Below are 22,346 nucleotides of genomic sequence, written 5' to 3'. Positions count from 1 at the left end.
TTTCAAGGTTACATCCTTTCACCTACTCTCCAAGGCTGTTTTACAACAGTCAAGAGGATTCTGTATAGGCTTTATTTTACTTTTTGCTCTCATTAAGGACTCATAAGCTTAATTACTCAATATTCCTTAAGAAACACAGTTTGAAATAATTACTTCATTAGAAAAATTTAGCAGTGCTCATTCGGACTCTCTTGAACAGATTCCTGTTCTAGAACTCCTAAAGGTTTTATTTATCCTTTTGTTCTGAATGTAAACCTCCTAACCTTCACATGGCTTGTAGAATTGCATTTCAAATACCAGTTAATGATAAATTTTTTAAAAACCTACATGAGGTCACTTTGAAGGATGTTCCTTATTAGCATAACTGTGTGTGTGCTCAGTTGCTTTGCAATCCCATGGACTGTAGCCCACCATACTCTTCTCTCCATGGAACTCTCCAGGCAAGAATACTGGAGGGAGTCATCATTTGCTCCTTCAGGGGAATCTTCCTGACCCAAGGATTGAATTCCCTTCTCTTGCCTCTCCTGCGCTGGCAGGCAGATTCTTAACTATTGGGCCACATGGGAAGCCCTATTAGCATAAATCACAGCTTAAAAGTTCTACAGATCTGTAGAACTTTTAAGCTGTGATTTATGGTACTATGTTGAGGTATATGCTACATGGTAAAAGAATAAAGAAAAAAATGGTCTTAAATAAATTGTTTTAAGCATAGCATTTCATTCATAATGGATCAATAAAATTTGTTGAATAAATAAAATACAGTATGTTACTCTACTGCTGAAAAATTTTCAGTATTACAGGAGAAAGTCTGAATTATTTGGCCAATCAAGCTTATCTTCCAGTACTTTTTCCCTTAAGCAAAACCTTCATTCTGACCAGAGCTCTCCACTGAAGTTCCACTGCTCCCCGCAGTCTCACTCTGTCCAGGCTGCTCCCTCTGCAGCTCCATCCCCCGTGCTCCTTGGTGCTTCACTTTACTCCTGTCCCTTCAGATGAAAATCCTGCCCCTCCCACAATCAGCTGAAGGTATTTACTCCTCCCTCTGAATCTTCCTATCACCAACTGCTCTGGATATTGCTCAAGATTTTAAAAATAGCAACTTGTACATCTGTCTTTTCTGTTGTATGAGTTTTATCCCTCTCAGTCATATTATAAGCATCTCGAAGGTAGAGACTAATTGTCTTATATTTGATGTTGTAGACTCTCAAATACTCATCAGTTTGAAATGTATTTTGTTATCAAACAATCCTATAATATGGAAGTCAATAATTTCCATGTATAGCACATGAGTTTAAATATTCATCACTGATTAATAAAAATAAGCAAGAATTTTCAAATGATTACACAATATGATCACAATTTTTTCCATACATAAAAATTATGTCACTTCATGATAAATATTGGATATATATATATATACACACACACATATGTATTAATGTTAAAAGAGATTATATTTGGGTGGTAGAGTTGTAAAGATGAAATATGAATACAGGTACATTGAAAACAATAAATTACTATACAAAACTACTTTTGACACTTATTCCTTACATTTATTCTGTCTTTTCAGTGATGGTATTAGATGTATTTTGTTTATTCTTCTAGATTTGTCACTTCTATTTCCTGTTTTCTCTTTTTTTTGCATTTAATTCTTTGGGTAAAATTGGGCTTTCTGAAATCCTGGTGAGCCTAAGGATGTGATGATGTTCAAGTATGCCTGAGCCCTGTTTCAGCTTTTTTCCCTAGGATGGACATGGAGTTTGGATCAAGAACCACCAAAACCAAAGGTTGTAAATATTTCTTTAACCAGAAGAACATGAATAGTTTGAGCAAGCTCTTCCTGAATAATGATATGTGCTCAAAGAATAAAATAATGGTAACAAAAGAAATTGAGCTTTTTGGAATCTTAGAACACATTTTGCTGATTCACTGGCAGATAACCTTCCTTAGCGGCCAAGATAGTAGAAATAGGTTACAAATGCTTTAAAAAATACCAAAAGAATAATATTCAATATACCTAACTCTGGTCAAATTTGAGTTCAAGGATGAGATTGATACCCTAAATGGCTGTATCTTTAGATGTCCCAGACTTCATCTATAGAAACAAGGCTTCCTTGATAGTACAATTATCTGCTAGTCAGATGGTATCTATTATACCTAGAAAACTGTTTGCTAATTGGTAAAATATCAATGAAGGGTATGATGGAACATTCTTAATTGTATTTGTGCTAGAAAATACATTCAGATTTTCAATATGAAATCTCATAAAAAACTATAAAATTAAGATTTTATCTATCTAGGGACATCAAATATTCTGAAAGAGGAGCAGAAATGGGGAAACTCAAAGAAGAAGCTGGCAGCATATTTAATGCTAGATACAATTTAAAAATATATATATATATGATTTCAGTCACAACGCAGGGTTGATTTTTTCCTCAGGTCACTGTCCAATGTGGGCTGATAGGGAGGATTTTGCTCTTCAAAAATGTAAGCATCCAGGCTTCAGGGGTACCAGGAAAGAGAAAAGAAAGCTCACCTGCTCCTTGACTTTGGTCTGCTCACTTAACACTAGTTAAGCTGATTAAGTGATCTGTAATATACTTAATCCAGGAAGAAGTAACTGATTAGTGAACTAGTTTCTGCTATCCATCATCCATTCTAATGAATACTTTTCAAATCAAAATAATTTGATAGTAAAATACTAATTTGAAAACTTTCCTTTGAGAAAAATAAGAAAAACGTAGTTATGGAGATCATTTTGGTTTGGAGCATTTTGGTTTCCATTATTTGATGATTTTCAGTGAAACTGTAGTTAATTACATTTGATGTTGTAAGAGGAATGACTATATTTTAGAGATGCCTCAAAAAGATCAACTTTAACTGGAGCATTTCGGTTTCCATTATTTGATGATTTTCAGTGAAACTGTAGTTAATTACATTTGATGTTGTAAGAGGAATGACTATATTTTAGAGATGCCTCAAAAAGATCAACTTTAACATTTTAAGAACAGGCTAAATATTAAATGTGTTATTTAACAGAGAACAGCTGACACATATTATGGTAGCAGATAAATGCTTAAATCTTGGATTAGATGATCAAACAGCCAACATTTTAATAAGTCTCCCCCAATGTATCTCAAAAGCACTCTATTAGCAAACATGACAGTCTAATTATTTCTATGGTGCTTAGTATTTCATGGTGGCCCACTGCCAGTGGTAGAATATGGTGTGGGAAATGTTCCAGTGATGTTAACTCATTTTACAAGCTAAAATATTGCTAGCGCTGAAAATGCATGGTTTATGTGAGGCTAACTGCCCTGACCCTGGTTTAAACTCATCAGTAAAGTAAATACATCAGCATCTATTTTAATAACTTTCTCTTAATATTCTGCTGAAAAAAATGTAGGTAGGTTAATTTTGCTACAAAGAACATGTGAATAAAGTTTATGTCACAAAAAAGGAAATGTTTATCTATCACTGTAGAATATAAAACAACTCAGAAATATATCAATAATTCCATATACTCTGATCTGGTCTGCACTGATAAATCTACAGTATAAAAAATTAACCTTTCAAAATAGGAAAGAAACATGGGAAAATTGAATAAACTACAATAAATGTCTCACCTTGGACTGCACAGAACTTCTATTTTTTTCCTGCCATTTTTAAACTAGTAAGGAAAACATAAGAAAATATAAAATTACTCCATGAAAAGTCTGAATGAGGGACAACATTAGAACCGTACCTAACAGAGTGCCTGATCAACAGGAGGAATTTAATAAAGGTACACTGAAGGACTAAATGAATGATTAAACAATAGAGCTGAAAGAGGATTGAACTCTGAAGGACAAGGCTCAGACTATGCTATCACTAGCTAGCCACATAGTAACAAGTAAAAGTTCAGTTCAGTTGCTCAGTCATGTCCGACTCTTTGCGACCCCATGGACTGCAGCACACCAGGCTTCCCTGTCTATCACCAACTCTCAGAGCTTGCTCAAACTCATATCCAATCAAATCAGTGATATCATCCAACAATCTCATCCTCTGTCATCCCCGTCTCCTCCTACCTTCAATCTTTCCCAGTATTAGGGTCTTTTCCAGTGAGTCAGTTCTTCACATTAGCTGGCCAAAGTTTTAGCTTCAGCATCAGTCCTTCTGATGAATATTCTGGACTGATTTCCTTTAGGATTGACTGGTTGGACCTCCTTGCAGTCCAAGGGAATCTCAACAGTCTTCTCCAACACCATAGTTTAAAAGCATCAATTCTTCTGCACTCAGCTGTCTTTACAGTCCAACTCTCATGACCATACATGGCTACTGGAAAAACCATAGCTTTGACTATGTGGACCTTTGTTGGCAAAGTAATGTCTCTGCTTTTTTATATGCTGTCTAGGTTGGTCATAGCTTTTCTTCCAAGGAGCAAGCGTCTTTTAATTTCATGGCTGCAGTCAACATCCACAGTGATTTGGGAGCCCAAGAAAATAAACTCTCTCACTGTTTCCACTGTTTCCCCATCTATTTCCCATGAAGTGATGGGACTGGATGCCATGATCTTAGCTTTCTGAATGTTGAATTTTAAGCCAACTTTTTCACTCTTCTCTTTCATTTTCATCAAGAGCCTCTTTAGTTCTTCTTTGCTTTCTGCCATAAGGGTGGTGTCATCTGCATATCTGAAGTTATTGATATTTCTCCCAGTAATCTTGGTTCTAGCTTGTGCTTCATCCAGCCCAGCATTTCACATGATGCATTCTGCATATAACTTAAATAAGCAGGATGACAATATATAGCCTTGACATACTCCTTTCCTGATTTGGAACCAGTCTGTTATTCCATGTCCAGTTCTAACTGTCACTTCTTGGCCTGCATACAGATTTCTCAAGAGACAGGTAAGGTGGTCAGGTAGTCCCATCTCTTGAAGAATTTTCCAGTTTGTTGTGATACACACAGTCAAAGGCTTTTGCGTAGTCAATAAAGCAGAAGTAGGTGTTTTTCTGCAACTCTCTTGCTTTTTTGATGATCCAACAGATGTTGGCAATTTATCTCTGGTTCCTCTGCCTTTTCTAAATCCAGTTTGATCATCTGGAATTTTGAGCATTACTTTTCCAGCCTGTGAGATGAATGCAATTGTGTGGTAGTTTGAACATTTCTTTGCCATTGCCCTTCTTTGGGATTGACAAAGAAAGGCAGTCCAGTGGCCACTGCTGAGTTTTCCAAATTTGCTGATATACTGAGTGCAGCACTTTCACAGCATCATCTTTTAGGGTTTGAAATAGCTCCACTGAAATTCCATCAGCTTCACTAGCTTTGTTCATAGTGATGCTTCCTAAGGCCCACTTGATTTCACATTCCAGTATGTCTGGCTCTAGGTGAGTGATCACACCATCACAGTTATCTGGGTCATGAAGATATTTTTTTGGATAGTTCTTCTGTGGATTCTTTCCACCTCTTCTTAATATCTTCTGCTTCTGTTGTCCATACCATTTCTGTCCTTTATTGTGCCCATCTTGGCATGAAATATTCCCTTGGTATCTCTAACTTTCTGGAAAAGATCTCTAGTCTTTCCCATTCTCTTGTTTTCCTCTATTTCTTTGCACTGAGGAAGGCTTTGCACTGATCACTGAGGAAGGCTTTCTTATCTCTCCTTGCTATTCTTTGGAACAGATATTTGAAGATGGATATAAGAACATTTAAATTTTTCACCAATTTGTTTACATTGTAACAAAATATAATTATAATAAATCCTGTAAAATATATAAGGTCCTCCCTCACAAATAAGTCCTAGGAACTTACTTTAATTAAAAATGAAATTGAGAGGCAAGACAGGGCTATATTTATTTCTACTCTAAAGAGTAATTTTAAAGTAAAAAAGGTACAAAAATAATTCACAATGGTAGTTACAAAAACTACTGTTACTTTATATGTTATTTCACCAACCTGCTGAGTCATTGTTCACAAGATATTTATCAAATAAAAACAAAAGCCCTCTGGCTCTAGGTAAAGTTGCTTTTGCAAAATGTAATTATAATCTAGATCTTAAGTTTCTGATCAAAATCACCAATGAATATTATAAAATTAAGTTATAGCTCCTTCTCCAAGTGTATTTCCAATTACCATGTTAGAGCTTTTAAAAAGAAATAAAGCTGCGAGTTTCTCAAGACCAGTAACAGTATCTCAGGAACAGAATGGGAAGAAACATAAACATAATCATGTATTATTACAGGTTCTGTGGAACAGCTTTTCAAAATTAAGTTTAAAAGTAGACAAAACTTGGTGTTTTGAGTAACCTGGGGCTTTCTTCCTTAATTCATTTCAGCCAGAGCTAAAGTGAGCAATATGTCAAATTAACTTGCTCAATTTTCTTTTCTCAACTTTTTCAATGCCCTTTAGGAACATCATTACTGAGAAGCTATTGTTGGCATTTACTGCACAAAACCTGATTCTAGAAGGTTGATACTGCAATAGCCTAAATATCACAAAACTGAGGAAAATTGTATGGTACCAGTTATTTCACTATACTAAAAGGAAAAATAGTCTGGAGATAAGCCATTTTTGGTTGAAAAGAAAAAAGGCTTTAGAATGGTTTTAATGGTTGATTTACATTTAAATATAAGCAATGAATACAAAATGACCTTTACTAATAACTTTAAAAACCTGTTGAAATTGCCAACTGAAAAATTAGTATTTTTGTGTCTTATCTTTCACATATTATATGTGATGGTTATAAGAAAAGAGACCCTAGCATATTGTATTAATCTCAATGGAGCAGAGCCTTGTATTTAAATAAAACAAAACACTGTGTTGGTCATTTGAAATAATTTACAAATCTATTCTCTTTAATGTTTTTAAGTTCATTACAAATCAAATCAAATCTATCAATAAGGAAACTGCATAAAAAATGAGTGTTAAATGCATACCAGTATGAAATAATCAATCTATCTTTTAAATGAACCAGGTTGAGACTACATTTCACATGAAAAATTATAAATTGATATAGGTGTCAAAAGCAATTCCTAGAAAAACAATTATGCCTGACGAAAATAATTTTCCTACCACTTTTCATGATAAATATGATTTGTTCCTCTATATGTAAAATAAGCAGTTATGGTTTTGCCTATTTTCTTTTATATGTACAGACATAAAAACGAAGAAAGCAACTGTCTTATCTCCATGGACTCTCTTTGGATGGTAGCTATTTACAGTAATGTTGCTATTGAAAGTGGCATATCCAAGCTCATTGAAAAAAATATATTAATCATCCTGGGAAGAAGGAAATGTAGGTTGTTAACTCTTAAACATAAAGAACTATAAATAAGCTGGATTTGATTATAAAACAACCTTGTGTTAGTTGCTCAGTCATGTCCAACTCTTTGCAATCCGAAGGACTGTAGCCTGCCAGGCTCCTCTGCCCATAGAATTCTCCAGGTAAGAGTACTGGAATGGGCTGCCATTCCTGTCTCCAGGGGATCTTCCCAGCCCAGGGACCAAACCTAGGTCTTCTGCATTGCAGGCAGATTCTTTATTGTTTGAGCCACCAGGGAAAGCCAAAACAATCTTACATAACAACAAACTTACAAAAATCACTTTGAGGTGATACCTACTTGAATATATTATTATATTCAAAAACTCTCAGTACTGATCTATAGTATTGTATATTCACAAAGCATATGTTGTTCTGGACACAGAAAATAATCAAATCCTTGTTTCCTTTAAAAATAAACTTAAAAATAAATTGTGTGTTCCATGATCTATGTGCTTTGCACTCTTATGTTCCGCATGTCTCTCAGCAACACTGGTCGGTAGTTTTGTTCCAAAATTTCCATGTATTCAAAGTAATCACTCACTCGAAACCCATGCAGTGCTTCTTCCTGTCAAAAGATATAAAGAGACGTTCATTTGCTTGGGAAAGACACACAGTTCTAAGTTAATGGGTTTTAAACAGTTGATACATCATTTTATTTATGTTGCTAGTAAATGCTTTTTATTTAGTAAGCTATATATATATATATGATATGTGTGTGTATATATATATATATATGTATATATATGATAGCAAAAAATCATGTCCCTGTGATAACTAGGTTGTCTGTTTTCAAAACCAAAACTGCTTTATAGCTAACAACAACAAAAAACAAACACTTAGATAATGAAACCTTCCTAATGTTTTAGATATAATAGTTCCAATTATAGAATGATTGCTTACATCTGTAATTAGTAAAGACTTTAAAGCTTATCAAAGAACACTTAAAATATTACATGGAATATCTATTCTACAGCTACGTTCATAAAATCTCCAGCAGTCTGTAATTCATAATGTTGGTATTATGCATATCTATACTAATTTGGAATTTAATGGCTAGTGTCCCAAATGTGGCACTCAAGAATGAAAAATAACAAAGCATCCATTTAGAATCTTATACACTTTTAGGAAATTTTAGGACTATTTTTATTTTAGTATCTCCAAATACTAGCTGTGGAATGCCAACCTTTCAAAGTAACAACAACAAAATTCTGCAAAAGAAACTTGATCCTTGATTCAATGTAACATGTTAGAAATTTTGGATGTTAAAAAAAATTTTGACAATTCATGCCTTTCTGGAGATAACAGCTTAAAGGCAAAAACTACTAACAATAAATACAAACAATTCAAAAGAATAAAAGACAATATATTATCATATACCAAATACTGTACTTAGAGACAAATCAGTTTGTAGATGAGAGACATAAATGTAGGGTACTAGGAAAATATCACAAATTCTCAGTAAGAATGGATGTTTTTAGGGATTTCCCTGGCGGTCCAGTTATTAAGACTCCATACTTCCAATGCAAGGGTTAAGGGTTTGATCCCTGGTTGGGGAATTATGATCCCCAAAGCCACATGATACAGCCAAAAAAAGAATGCATGTTTTTAAAGGCCTCAGATGTCACTAGTGATGACTAGATTAGTAATAGTTCACAGATAACATGGGAGAAGAGTATATTACTTGCCACATATTACCAAAAATCTGGATAATCTGAGAGATAAGTTAATTGGTACCTTAAAAACAGAAGCATTCTTACTGATCTATAAAACTGATATCATAACTGAGAAAATTAGATGTTAAATTAGATGAATAAGATTATACCTTAAGAGTTAATACCTTCGAATGTAAAAATTTGAACTACTCTTAATTTTAAAATACTTGTGACATTATCCATTTCTTCATTTATTAACCTCATTCATTCCCTTATTGTATGTAAGGTTCTTGGTTATACAGTGAAGACCCAAAGATGAATGAGACAGGTCTCTGTTCTAAAACATTAACAGCTAAGGTATATATCATACTTCCGGTTTTATGTATAAGCAACTGAATCAAAAGGAAGATGTTCATCTTAAGAAGAGCAGAAATACTACATCTTTGTAAATTTCTCTATCAAACATATTTCATTTTTTTCTTTGGTGTAAAAGTAGGAATGAAGTAAGACTAATCTTGCTATTCAAGAATTCACTTTAACTGTTGTAGTCATGGAACTATTTAAATTATGTGTAATTTGACATTAATCACCCCTTCACTAAAACTATACCTAAGTTGGAAAAGAATTATAGTAATGTGTTATTCTAACTAGAAGAAAAAAAAACTTAATGACAGAAAAACTGTCTTTGTGCATATTTATGATTTTTAAAAGAATGCTTATTGTTCATTATATGTGAATTACAATAGGAAATCACCGCATTTGAAAAATAGCGCTAATAATTCTTCCTGAGCAAAAGTCAGTAAAACCTACTTTAACATCTTTTAATTATTGCTCACTTTAGTTTAAAAATAAAAACTACCTATGGAGAACCATAGCTATTACTTTGTTTAAAAATACCTTTTCCTTAAAACATGTTTTTTAAATTGTGGCTCCCATTTTAGACATTAATACTAAAATAAAGAGAAAATACTCTGTAACTATATTGAAGAGACACCCATAAAAATGGCAAATAAGGTTATTAAGGCCTTGTTTCATAAGAGAAATATAAAATATTAATTTTAAAAGAAATGTCTTTAAATTATATAGATTTAAAATTCACAGGCAATATTAATTCTGAATAAAATTTCAGAACCTCTGGATTCCACTTTGTCTTCGAAGTGGAATATTTTCCATTTTATCCTGCTGCTGCTGCTGCTGCTGCTAAGTTGCTTCAGTCGTGTCCGACTCTGTGCAACCCCATAGATGGCAGCCCAACAGGCTCCGCCATCCCTGGGATTCACCACTGGAGGGGGGTGCTATTGCCTTCTCCGATTTTATCCTAAATATTCTCTAATTGCCTTTTAGTGAATTACTTTTCTTTGTAATTATGACCACTTAGACTGCCAGCCAATCATTCAAGTTATAAAGGGGCCATTTCCTCAGAATATTGTTTTATTATCTTTTTATTTATAGACCTAAGTATATTGGACTGTGGATAAAAATAAGAATTCCCTTATTCTTTAAATAGGCAGACATATACAATTATATAAGGTAACATTATCACATTTTACACAGACAATACTCTATTCAAGTTTTTTCTTTTTAATAAATTACTTCTGGGACAATTTATATCTTGGTTGGGGAGTTCATTTTGAACATATTGCGTTCTCTTTTTCTATGCACTGGATTTTCAACTGAAGTGCCTTAAATGATTTGCTCTTTTCATTAATGTTGAGTTTCAAATGTTGAACCATGAAAAAAGTATTAAAAATTACCATCCTAAACCACAATGTTGTGTGTGTATTCAATATTATACAATATGGCATATATGCAGCTTCCCTCTCTCCTTTGTACACAGAATCTAGTTTCAAGTATGTATCCACTGGTTTCCTTTTACTAGTGAGAGCATTTAATTAGAAAGCCCACTGAATTTAGGGTCTTTTTTTTTTTTTTTTAAAAGTAAACAGATTAGTTAGGGATACACTAGAAAGAGCATTGGAGAAGGCAATGGCACCCCACTCCAGTACTCTTGCCTGGAAAATCCCACAGATGGAGGAGCATGGTAGGCTGCAGTCCATGGGGTCGCTAAGAGTCAGGCACGACTGAGCATATTCACTTTCACTTTTCACTTTCATGGATTGGAGAAGGAAATGGCAACCCACCCCAGTGTTCTTGCCTGGAGAATCACAGGGACGGGGAAGCCTGGTGGGCTGCCGTCTCTGAGGTCTCACAGAGTTGGACACGACTGAAGCGACTTAGCAGCAGCAGCAGCAGAAAGGGCATAGAATTTGGATTCAGACCAAAATGGGTTCAAACTCACCTGTGTTAGTTAGTTAGTTTTACCTGGGAAAGTTTACAGATTCTTTAAGCCTCAATTTTTCACTTGTATATATAGACAATAACAACATAAACTGTGTTTTCTAAACTCTTTACTGTGAACTAGAAAGCCTTATGTGATCTGATTCCTGCCTCATCCCTGACCATTCTTGGTCCCTCACCTTCTTTTGGCCACAGTGGTCATCTCAACACTTCATAAGTGGGCCAAGCCCACTTGGTGGTCAGAATATTTTTGTTAAGCTACATTCTCTGAGCGTTTACACTTGCCTTTCTTCTCATTTAGAAGGATTTTGCACAGAAGTCTTTGCATTGCTTTCCTTTTTCCTTTGCTTCATTCAGTCTCTGATTACCCACTCACAGCAGCCTTCACTAGACTCTTATCTAAATAGCACTTATGAATCTGACTCTCTGACTCCCTTACCATGTTTGATTTCTTTATATTTAAGATCTATCAGTACCTGAGATATTATATATTCATTCACACATTGTTTATCAACTAGTAGAACTAAATGGGGAAAAAATGGCAACAGTGGCAGATTTTATTTTCTTGGTCTCCAAAATTACTGCAGGCAGTGACTGCAGCCATGATTAAAAGATGCTTGATCTTAGGAAGAAAAGCTATTATAAACCTGGACAGCATATTAAAAAGCAGAGACATCACTTTGCCAACAAAGGTCCATATAGTCAAAGGTATGGTTTTTCCAGTAGTCCTGTATGGGTGTGAAAGTTGGACCATAGAGAAGGCTGAGTGCCAAAGAACTGATGCTTCTGAACTGTGGTGTTGGAGAAGACTCTTGAGAGTTCTTTGGACAGCAAGGAGATTAAACCAGTCAATCCTAAAGGAAATCAACCCTGAATATTCACTGGAAGGAGTGATGCTAAAGCTGAAGCTCCAATACTTTGAACACCTGATGTGAAGAGCTTTCTCACTGGAAAAGACCCTGATGCTGGGAAAGATTGAAGGCAGGAAGGGAAGGGAATGACATAGGATGAGATGATTGGATGACATCCCTGACTCAATGGATAAGAGTTTGAGCAAACTTTGGGAGAGTGAAGGAGAGGGAAGCCTGATGTGCTGCAGTCCAGGTGGTCACAAAGACTCAGACATGACTTCGTAACTGAACAACAGTAATAAGTAAAACATTAAAGTCAATGTGGTAGGCCATGGCCTATCTTGTAACTAAAACGATGCTTGGAACACAGATGCTGGACAGGGTCAATGAGTGAATGAGCAATCCTTTTGCCCAGTGCCTGTCATTCAATAAGCATTCACAGCATCAACAGTGGTCATAATATTTTTGTTAAGCTACATTCCCTGAAATGATTGAGCTAGATTTTCTTGATTGCACTACAAATTTATAATGTTAAGCATGGATGGGCTCACTAAAAGGAGGATGAACAGAGATGGAGAAACAAGTCACTAGTTTTTTTTTAAAGCACTTGTAATGTACCAGATAATGCTGTACAAGTATTTCACAGACATCACCTCATTTCATTTCTCCACAACTCTAAGTGATAGGTAATATTTCATACTCAATTAACATATGAGAAAAATTAGGCATATGGAGGTAAGCAACATGCCCAAACTTATACAGAGTGGCAGAATTTAACTTGAGGTGGGCTCAAATGATGTAAGGTGAAGGTAAAAAACCTAACTGAAAACCACAGTTGAATAACACACGGAATATCCTGCATCTGTTCCTTCAGATGGTGAATTATTTTTAATACTATAAACACTTCTGCCTTTTAAGAGCTTACTATACAATTAGTTTTTTTTTTTCCTTCAGTCTGATCTCTATTTCTTATGCCAACATGTTCTAGTAACCACAGCTGCAAGTAGAAACAACAGAAAAACCCACTTGACAATTTACTGATGGGATGAAATTAATCTGATTTTTACATAATTATAAATTGATTTCTCTGTAATATGCAGGATTTACTTGAAGCATTTTAATTAAGTATTTTGAGTCTTCACAGCCTAATTTTCACTGGAAGGCAATCTTTTCCCAGCCTGGCATTTCAGTGATGTTTTTCCCCGGGTTGAATTCATAAACTAAAACCAAGATCACTGCCAGCCTATTAGCATGCAGAAAGCAATGAAATATAGCTAGTCTGCCAAAACAGTGGGTCTTCTTAAATACCATCAAAGTAAGGCTACCTAAACTTGGTTTTGTGTGTGTCTGTATGTATGTGTGTGGGGGAGCGGGGGAATGCATGTGAGAGAGAAAAAGAGAGAGAGATTCATTAAAAAACAAACCAACCCAACTTTAGATTTTCAAGTCTGAGATATTGAGAAAATTAATTTTGTTAAATGTTTTTGTTTCTGAAAGTTTGATGCCTACAGATTTTCTGAACTATCATCTGTCACAGAAAAATGTTAGGTTCAAGGACTAAGATTTTCAGCACATCTTTAGAAGTTGTCTTCTAGCTCAGCAGTAATATATCCAATGCCATAGTGTGAGAATAATGCACTTAGCTGCTCTTATTATCCAACCCACATTTTTGTTGTGTCTAAAAAGATACTGCCTTTTAAAGACAATACCTTGCTGATAAACTTACACCCATGGGATTTATCTAATCTTTTAGTGGTTTAATCAAATTAGGAAATATAAACAAGTTATTCTGCTTGTTTTTTTTTTTTTAATTAGGTGAAACTTAGTTAAGAAATTCCAAGTCATCTTTTTTAATATACTGATCATGAAGAATTATTCAGGGAGTTACCATAAATTCAAGCACTGAGTCTAGACTCAATTACTTAATTTCAAATCTTGAGCCTAAACCAAAGTAAATACAGAATGAGTTGGTATTTTCTCTATACTATATGTTTCAGAGACATTTTTATTCCTAAAGCAATGCTTCTATCATATCTCTTTCTGTCAATACATGAAATCAAACAAGGAAAAGAATTTCATAATTTCAATTTTCTGGAATCATCTCATTTTCTCAAGTTTCTCAGGATAACTGATAATACTGTAATTGAAAACATGTATGTGGTTTATCAATATTTTGGAAACTATTTCAACTGGGTCTAATTATTTGAAATCATTTAGCATAGTTGATGCTTGTTCTATCTATTTTTATATAATGATTAATATCATTTTTAAAAATAGCTTTATTACAAAAGTAGGGGCTCATTCTTCAAAAATTAAAAAAAAAAGAGCCCTCATAAATATATACAATAAACAGTAAAAGTCCCCTGAACTACTCTACGTCCTCTTTCCTCTCAGAAACAGTCATAAACTAAATATGTAGAGTCAGGGCATAACATGTAATCTACATAAGAATATCATTATGGCTGTGATATGTAGTTATATGGAGAATTATTGATAAGTTTTTTTTTCCTTTGTACAAGTCTGAGATTTTGGATCAGAAAGTATAAAACATAATTTCAAAGCTTTAATCCCCATAACAACAACAGTTTAATGAGGACTTTTAAAATCCTATGTCTTTCTGACTTGGTGGATTTTCTGAGGAAAGGAAGAATAAAATCACTTCCTTAATCAAAATTTCATTATTGGTTAATATGCGAATAAGTGAAAAATAGTGTACGTATGTTTACATACTTTTCAAAGAAGACATTTTAACTGGGCTTAATGGAGTAGTTAATGGGGTATGTAAATGCATACTTAATAGAGTACACTGGAATTTATCTCACAAGAAAAATAACTGCTCATAAAAGAGATCAGTGACCCTAAGATCTATTTGCTGGAAACAAAAAATAACATGAAGTCATGGTATTAGAAAGGCATTTTTCCTAATACCTCAGGTGAATGTAAACAGCAGGAGTAAGAAGTAAGGTTAGCTCCGGGACAACTGCTAAAATTAATTCTTTGCCAACATGCTCTTATTTTGGATTTAAGCCAATTCAATTAAAATTTTAGTAATTTAAGTAGGCCTTAGTAAAGATAATCTTTTATCTTTAAAAAAATCCTCATTTTAAAATTCTTTAGTTTTAAATTGATAGCATTATGCCTAGAGCATAATAGAGTTTGGGAAATATTTAAAGAGGTCATCATTTGTAAACTCTATTATTTTTCCTGGCAGCAATCAGGAAGAGGTGAGACTGCAATAATCACCAGCATCTATCAGGTTTAAAGATGATGAAATATATGGACACCCCTCTGGTGGAAAGGAAGCTGTTAATAATTTTTGTTATTCAATGTGAATAAAATTAAGTTCATTAATCTCTCCCTTTATATTTATTTACATTCTTTGTTTACTCTAACAAGTATTTATTGAGTACCTGCTATGATCCAGGTGCTGTTTAAAGCACTGGAAAATACACTAGTAACTGAGATAGACAAAATCACAATCCTTGTGGAGCTTACACATTATACTGGGGAAGACTGACAAAAACATATCTAAAATAATTTCAGTCAGTGACAGATACTATAAAAGAAACTAAAGTAGGATAAGAGATTAGATAATTATAGGTAAGGAGGCATTCAAACGTAAGTATTTTGGGAAATTTTAGGCCCTGAAATCCCTTTAACTGACCACTGCAACTAATGAAAATGCCCCTTACTGAAAAGGAACCCATATTTTGTCCTCAATATAATTCTCACTTACTTAACCATCCCTGTTCTCCAAATTACCTTTTACAGATAATTTTTTTTCTTTTTCTACCTAACTTTTCCTTCTGCTTGTATGACCATTGTTGTGTTATACTTTATTTCATTAAGAATGTTTCTAAGATCATAATTCTATGATACATGTAGGAAGGTTGAGATCTTTTGGATTTAGTATTAATGAAATAAAAATGCTTGACGGTTTATCAATCTTAAATGATCAATGACATTTACTTACAAAAGACATCATCAAATGACAAGTGAATCAGAAAGAGAAAGATAAATACCAAATTCTAACACATATATATGGAATCTAGAAAAATGGCAACCATGGAGAAACAGACAAAGAGAATAGACTTATGGACATGGGGAGAGGGGAGGAGAAGGTGAGGTGTATGGGAAGAGTAACAAGGAAACTTGGACTACAATATGTAAAATAGATAGCCAACAGGAAATTGCTGTATGTCTCAGGAAACTGAAACAGGGCTCTGTGTCAGCCTGAAGGGGTGGGATAGGAAGGGAGATGGGAGGGAGGCTCAAAAGCGAGGGGATATATATATTCCTATGGCTGATTCATGTTGAGGTTTGACAGAAAATAGCAAAATTCTGTAAAGCAATTATCCTTTAATAAAAGTAAATAAATGAGAAACAAAAAAAGAAAAATAACTGAAAAAATCTAACAATAAATAATAAAAATAAAATTAATTCACATGGAAATTATTTGTCTACCTAGAAAAAAGCTACGTATGACAAATGTTGGTTCTGGGGTAAGTGTATATATGCATGCATATGTATCTGAGGGTAGCAGGGGGAGGGAAATGTACTTTAAATTCAAGGAAATATTTAAACTTAAAATAAAGTTGGATTTACAGCAAGAATCACACATAGGGAGGTATTTATATATATTTTCTAAAGTCCAGAGTTTCAAAAGTCACATTATTGTGAGAAAGAAAGCTATTAGATCTTGCTTTAAAATATTAACTTCTGTACTTCTATATACTAATGACTTTAAAAACAGTGTTAAGATAGATTCTTTCATGGAAACCTTTCAAAAAATATTTTAAAATTTAGAAAAATAGAGTATGAAGGTATAAGAAATTGCATTTTTTTAAAAATTTCAAAGCTGTGTATTAACACATAGTAACTTGAACTTTTATTAGCTAAATAAGATACAGGAGTATTTAAAAAAAAAAAAGTCCTTTAGGCACAGCATACTGGTTAAAAGCAAAATTTTGTAGCCAGACAGCTTAACTTCATATCCCAGCCCCATCACAGTTCAGCAGCATTCACCAGCTGTAAAATCTTGGGCAATGTACTTAATACCTGTTTCCTCATCTCTAAAATAAAGATAATAATACCTACCTCTCAAGGTTGTTTTTAGGATTGCATGAGCATATAGAAAAATATCTGGCACTAGGCACCCCATCAAAGTTGATAACTTTCAACCAAAATTTTTCCTCTAGAAATAAAGTTACTCACTTTTAGGAAAACCTGCAGATCTTGAGTCTGAGTGTGCTGTAGAATATCTTGTTGAAGATGTTTGAATATAGCTATACAGATATACACTTGATAATCTGGACCAAGAAAAACACAGGTAGCAATGTAATGGCAGATTTCTATCCAATCTAAATAATTCCAAAAACACTGAGTTATCCACTGCATGCAAATCTAGGAAAAAAAAAAAAAAAGTTAGGTCATTAGAAAGCTGATATAGCCATTTTTGACTTTTAAAAAGCAGTACTCAATAACTCACAAAAAAACATTCAATCAAAATATACTGTCTGACTACAAGAAGCCTAATAAGGATATAAGGATGCCTCACCTACTTGCCTAATGTGTGAGAAAACTCTAATGGGCTTGGGACTCAGGACTTAGGGGTTAACTGAAGGTGTTCATACTGTTCCTATGCTATTGCTAAATGCCTTCTTGATTCGTATTGTCCTTCTCTTACCTATAACACCAGTCTGCTCTCCTCAGATAACAAATGCTGAGACTATTTTAATTCAGAAATGGGAGCATCTTCTATCCTACCTAGAATCACAGATGTATAATTATGCAGATGACAGATTGCTAAATGTTACATTAATGCAAATGGACTCTTGCTGAATAATAAAACAATTTAAATCAACCAGAATTATATAACATAGAAACTGAGAGCTAATGTACAGAATTCAAAAGTGAGACTTTTTACAAAAATCATTTGTTTACTTTCTGAAAAACATTTTTCAGATTATAAAAGCAATACATGCCTACTAAAAAACAGAAAATTTAAAAAAATGATACAGTGATTACCATTGCTAATGTTTTGGTACATTAATGTTATGGGTGGAATTGTATCTCTCCCCTCAAAATAAGTCAAAGTCCTAACTCTCAGGACCTATGAATGTGACATTATTTGAAAACAGAGTCTTTACAGAGGTAATCAAGTGAAAATGAGGTCATTAGGCTGAGCCTTATTCCAACATGCCTTATATCAAATAAACTGAAAATGCGAACACACAGCAGGAAGGCCCTGAAAAGACACACATGGAGGCTGTCACGTGCAGACAGAAGACTGGAGCGATGAATCTATAAGCTGAGGCATATCAGTGGCTACCGGAAGAGAGGAAAGAGGCAGCGAACAGTTCTTTCTCAGTGCTGTCTAAGTGAACACAGCCCTGCCAACACTGATCCTCTCAAACTGTGAGACGATAAATTGCTGTTGTTTAAGCTACTGAGTTCGTGGTACTTTGATATGACAGTCCTGGGAAACTGAGACAATTACTTTCAAATATTTTAATTTTCATTTATGACTTAAAAATAACCACTGAGGAGAATTTTCTTTTATTTAACTTCTCTTCACTACAGTTTTGATTTTTAGGGGTGAGGAGGGAGGAATGGGAACAGATATAGCAGCATATCTCAATCTGTCATACAATGATAAAGAAGACACACACAAATTTTCCTTTTTTGTTCTATTGTGTTGACCTTTAAAAAATACATTCGCCAATAGTTTCTAAACTTTGCTTTTATATCGCTGATTCAATTTGGGGGTAATGTTGATTCTGCTTTTAACTGCCTTTAACAAGGGTATTAGTTTAAGATTGTCGTAACAAGGTAACACACTGGGTGACTTAACAGAAATTGATCTCATAATTCTGGAGAAGTCCAGGATCAAGGTACTGGCAGGGTTGGTTTCTTCTGAGGCCTCTCTTCTTGACTTGTAAATGGCCATCTTCTCCCTACATTTTCACATTTCATTGAACAGAGGTCTTCCCTCTGTACATGTCTGGTATCCAAATTACTTCCTGTAAGGATAATGGTAATATTGAATTCAGACCCACCCTAATGACCTCTGTGCTGTGCTTAGTCACTCAGTAGTGTCTGACTCTGTAACCCCATGAATGTAGCCTGCCAGTATCCTCCATCCATGGGGATTCTCCAGGCAAAAATACTGGAGTGGGTTGCCATGCCTTCATCCAGGGGATCTTCCTAACCCAGGGACTGAACCAGGCCTCCCTCACTGCAGGCAGATTCTTTACTGTCTGAGCCACCAGGGAAGCCCATTTCAATGACCTTATAATTAAGTTTAATGACCTTATTGTAACTTAATAACCCCTTTAAACCTTCCCAGGTAGCACTAGTGGTAAAGAACCCACTTGCCAATGCAGGAGACATAAGAGACATGTGTTCAATCCCTGGGTTGGGAAGATCCCCTGGAGAAGGGCATGGCAACCCACTCCAGTATTTTTGCCTGGAGAATCCCATGGATAGAAGTGCCTGGCAGGCTACAACCCTTGGGATCACAAAGAGTCAGACGACTGAAGTGACTTAGCACACACACACTGCTTTAAAGACTCTATATCCAAATATAGCCTCGTTCTGAGGTACTGAGGCTTAGAATTTCAACATTTTTTTTTTTTTTTTGCAGGGAGTATACTATGGTTTTTTCAGTAGTCATGTACATGTGTGAGAGTTGGACCATAAGGAAAGCCGAGTGCCTCAGAACTGATGCATTCGAATTGTGGTGCTGGAGAAGACACTTGCGAGTCCCTTGGACTACAAGGAGATCTAACCTGTCAGGAAATCAATCCTGAATTCACTGAAGGACTGACGGTGAAGCAGAAGCTCCAACACTTTGGCCACCTGATGGACAGGTGAATCTGGACATGAATCTGGACAGACTGTGGTAGACAGTGGAGGACAGAGGAGACTGGCATGCTGCAGTCCATGGGGTCGTGAAGAGTCAGACATGGCTTAGTGACTGAACAACAAATCCCATATCAGATGATATTACATTTTTGTTTTCCATACATCATTACTCAAGTCAACCATTAACATTGTAATTTCAGCCATTATAGGCATATTTTTTTCTCATCTTCTGGTCATATTTCTTATTATTGATAATGCCAACTATATATAACCACGTATTTTTTTTAACTGTAATTCTTTCTCAGGATCAGATTTTTCTTTACAAATATGTTCCCTTCTATTATGTTCCAAAATATTTTTATAGAGCCATAGGTTAACTCAATATTGAATTTGAATATATATATATATGAACATTCAGTATTTGTCAATGGACAGGATATATTTAATTTATTTTGGTCCTGACTTTAAATTTCATTTGGCAGCAATAGGATTCTTCTCCTAGATCTGGACCTGGAGAGCAGGTTGGCACGCAAAGTTAATTACCAAACTCCCACTGCCCAATCAAGTATCTACACAGTATGGCTCTGCTGCATTGGGGAGGATGTAACTCTTGCTCCTACTTGACTAGATGGGTTGAAGCAGTCAATGGCTCTTTTAATTCCCTAATGCACTGCTGCCAGGGTTCTGTTCATGCTTTGTCACTATAAATCCTAGTCAACCAAGGGCCATGCTTTGTTAATGAAAATGAAAGATTCTAGATGAATGAATAAAGAGAAACAATTGAAGAATAAAAATTAATGCAAATGATCTGGGCAGCCAGAGAAATCAGTTCCCATTCAGCTGTCAGCTTCATGGGTGACTAGCAAGTTGATAATGATGAAGGGATAACAGTTCCCATCTTCTTTCTAGTTGGTCTGACTATTCTACAGGTTGAAAGGTGTGAAACTGTTGACCACTGACTCATTTTGACCTTTAAACCTATCAATTTTATGATTCAAACAAAGACATCTGTAGCCAAAATATTTACTTATTCATAAAGCTTTATCCATATTGGTTAAAAGAAAGTTGTCCCTAAATCTGTAATTATTTATTATACATGGTTTCTAAAGCAACTGCAATTTTCTGGGATTTACACAACATTCAAACACTATTTTCTATGTTTTGTTTGTTTTTTCATTAAATGGAGACTGTGCGTGTGTGCTGAGTCATTTCAGTCACAGCCAACTCTTTGCAACCCTATGGACAATAACCCGTCAGGCTCCTCTGTTGATGGGGTTTTTCAGGCACGAATACTGGAGTGGGTTGCCATGCTCTCCTCCAGGGGATCTTCCCAATCCAGGGATTGAACAAGCAGCTCTTACATCTCCTGCACTGATAGGCAGGTTCTTTACCCGCATCATTTGGAAAGCCCCAAATGGAGAATAATACCAGCCTTTTCAACATGTGGGAAATTTGAGAGGAAAAATGAAAGATTATAATTGAAAGCATTTTGAAAATACATCAAGTGCTATGTAAATGTTATTCTATAACAAAGGTACAGACGTTTATTATTCATTTAACAAAAACTTATGTACCTAATGTACAACAAGCATTATTATAATTCTTAAGTGAACAAAATACATTTAGCCCCTGTCCGAACAGAACTTGCACTTAAAGAGGAGACATACACCTTTTAAATATATGAGCTTCTTCATTGGGCAGAAACTATACCAGCTACTGCTATTACATGAGCAAAATATTCCAGAATTATTCAATTGTGATAGAATTCAAAACACTATATCCCTGGAAGAATGCTAAACTACGAGTTATGTTTTTTAAACCTTAAGCAAATAGCTGCTCTATTTTTATAAGATGAAATGATCTATACATTAGCTGATAGTCTAGGGCTCTAACAGGACAAAAGAAATAATACGTATCCAAACAGACATGATGAACTCTTTCCTTTAACATTTTTATTATGTGATTATTCCAAATACACGTAATAGGAAGAAAGCATTATATAAACCAGAGCCAACACAGTTTCAAAATTTGGATTGATTGACATGTCTCTGAAATCCATTTTCCTCTACAGGTTTCCCTTCTTAAAGCTTTTAAGATAAAACACATCATAAATTGCTATATATTATATCTGTGCTTGCATTAAAACAAACTGAAGATCTGAGTTATCAATGGTATCAGTTTTTTGTTTCATTTACTGAACAAGACAAAAGAAGAATCCAGAATCGTAATACCAGCACTACCATAAGCAACATGAATACTTAAAACAGTAGTATTTCTATTGTTTTCTTTGTCATTTAGACAACATATCACTTGGCATGTACAGTCAAATGCCTATGTTTTAAAGTGCCTTAAAATAAAATTAAGTGCCTTTCAGGGTGT

At 34.7% G+C, this 22,346-nt stretch overlaps 1 protein-coding gene across 2 annotated transcripts in view; it reads right to left on the bottom strand.

The window, feature by feature from the left end:
• Window positions 1-7,553: 7,553 nt before the first annotated feature.
• Window positions 7,554-22,346, bottom strand: part of TBC1D32 (TBC1 domain family member 32) — a 189,602-nt gene continuing 174,809 nt past the window's right edge. For both annotated transcript variants that reach the window (XM_068985227.1, XM_068985228.1), the window contains 2 exons: window positions 17,316-17,504; window positions 7,554-7,865 (listed from right to left, as the gene is read on the bottom strand). In XM_068985227.1, the coding sequence (XP_068841328.1) occupies window positions 7,746-7,865; window positions 17,316-17,504 (309 nt within the window). In that variant the 3' untranslated portion in view covers window positions 7,554-7,745. The remainder of the gene's footprint in view (window positions 7,866-17,315; window positions 17,505-22,346) is intronic.

Source organism: Capricornis sumatraensis, chromosome 13 (genome assembly GCF_032405125.1).
Source record: "Capricornis sumatraensis isolate serow.1 chromosome 13, serow.2, whole genome shotgun sequence".
In the NCBI taxonomy this organism is placed as follows: domain Eukaryota; kingdom Metazoa; phylum Chordata; class Mammalia; order Artiodactyla; family Bovidae; genus Capricornis; species Capricornis sumatraensis.
The sequence above is the reverse complement of the archived record's forward strand: the minus strand, read 5'-3'. Positions and strand labels throughout refer to the sequence as shown.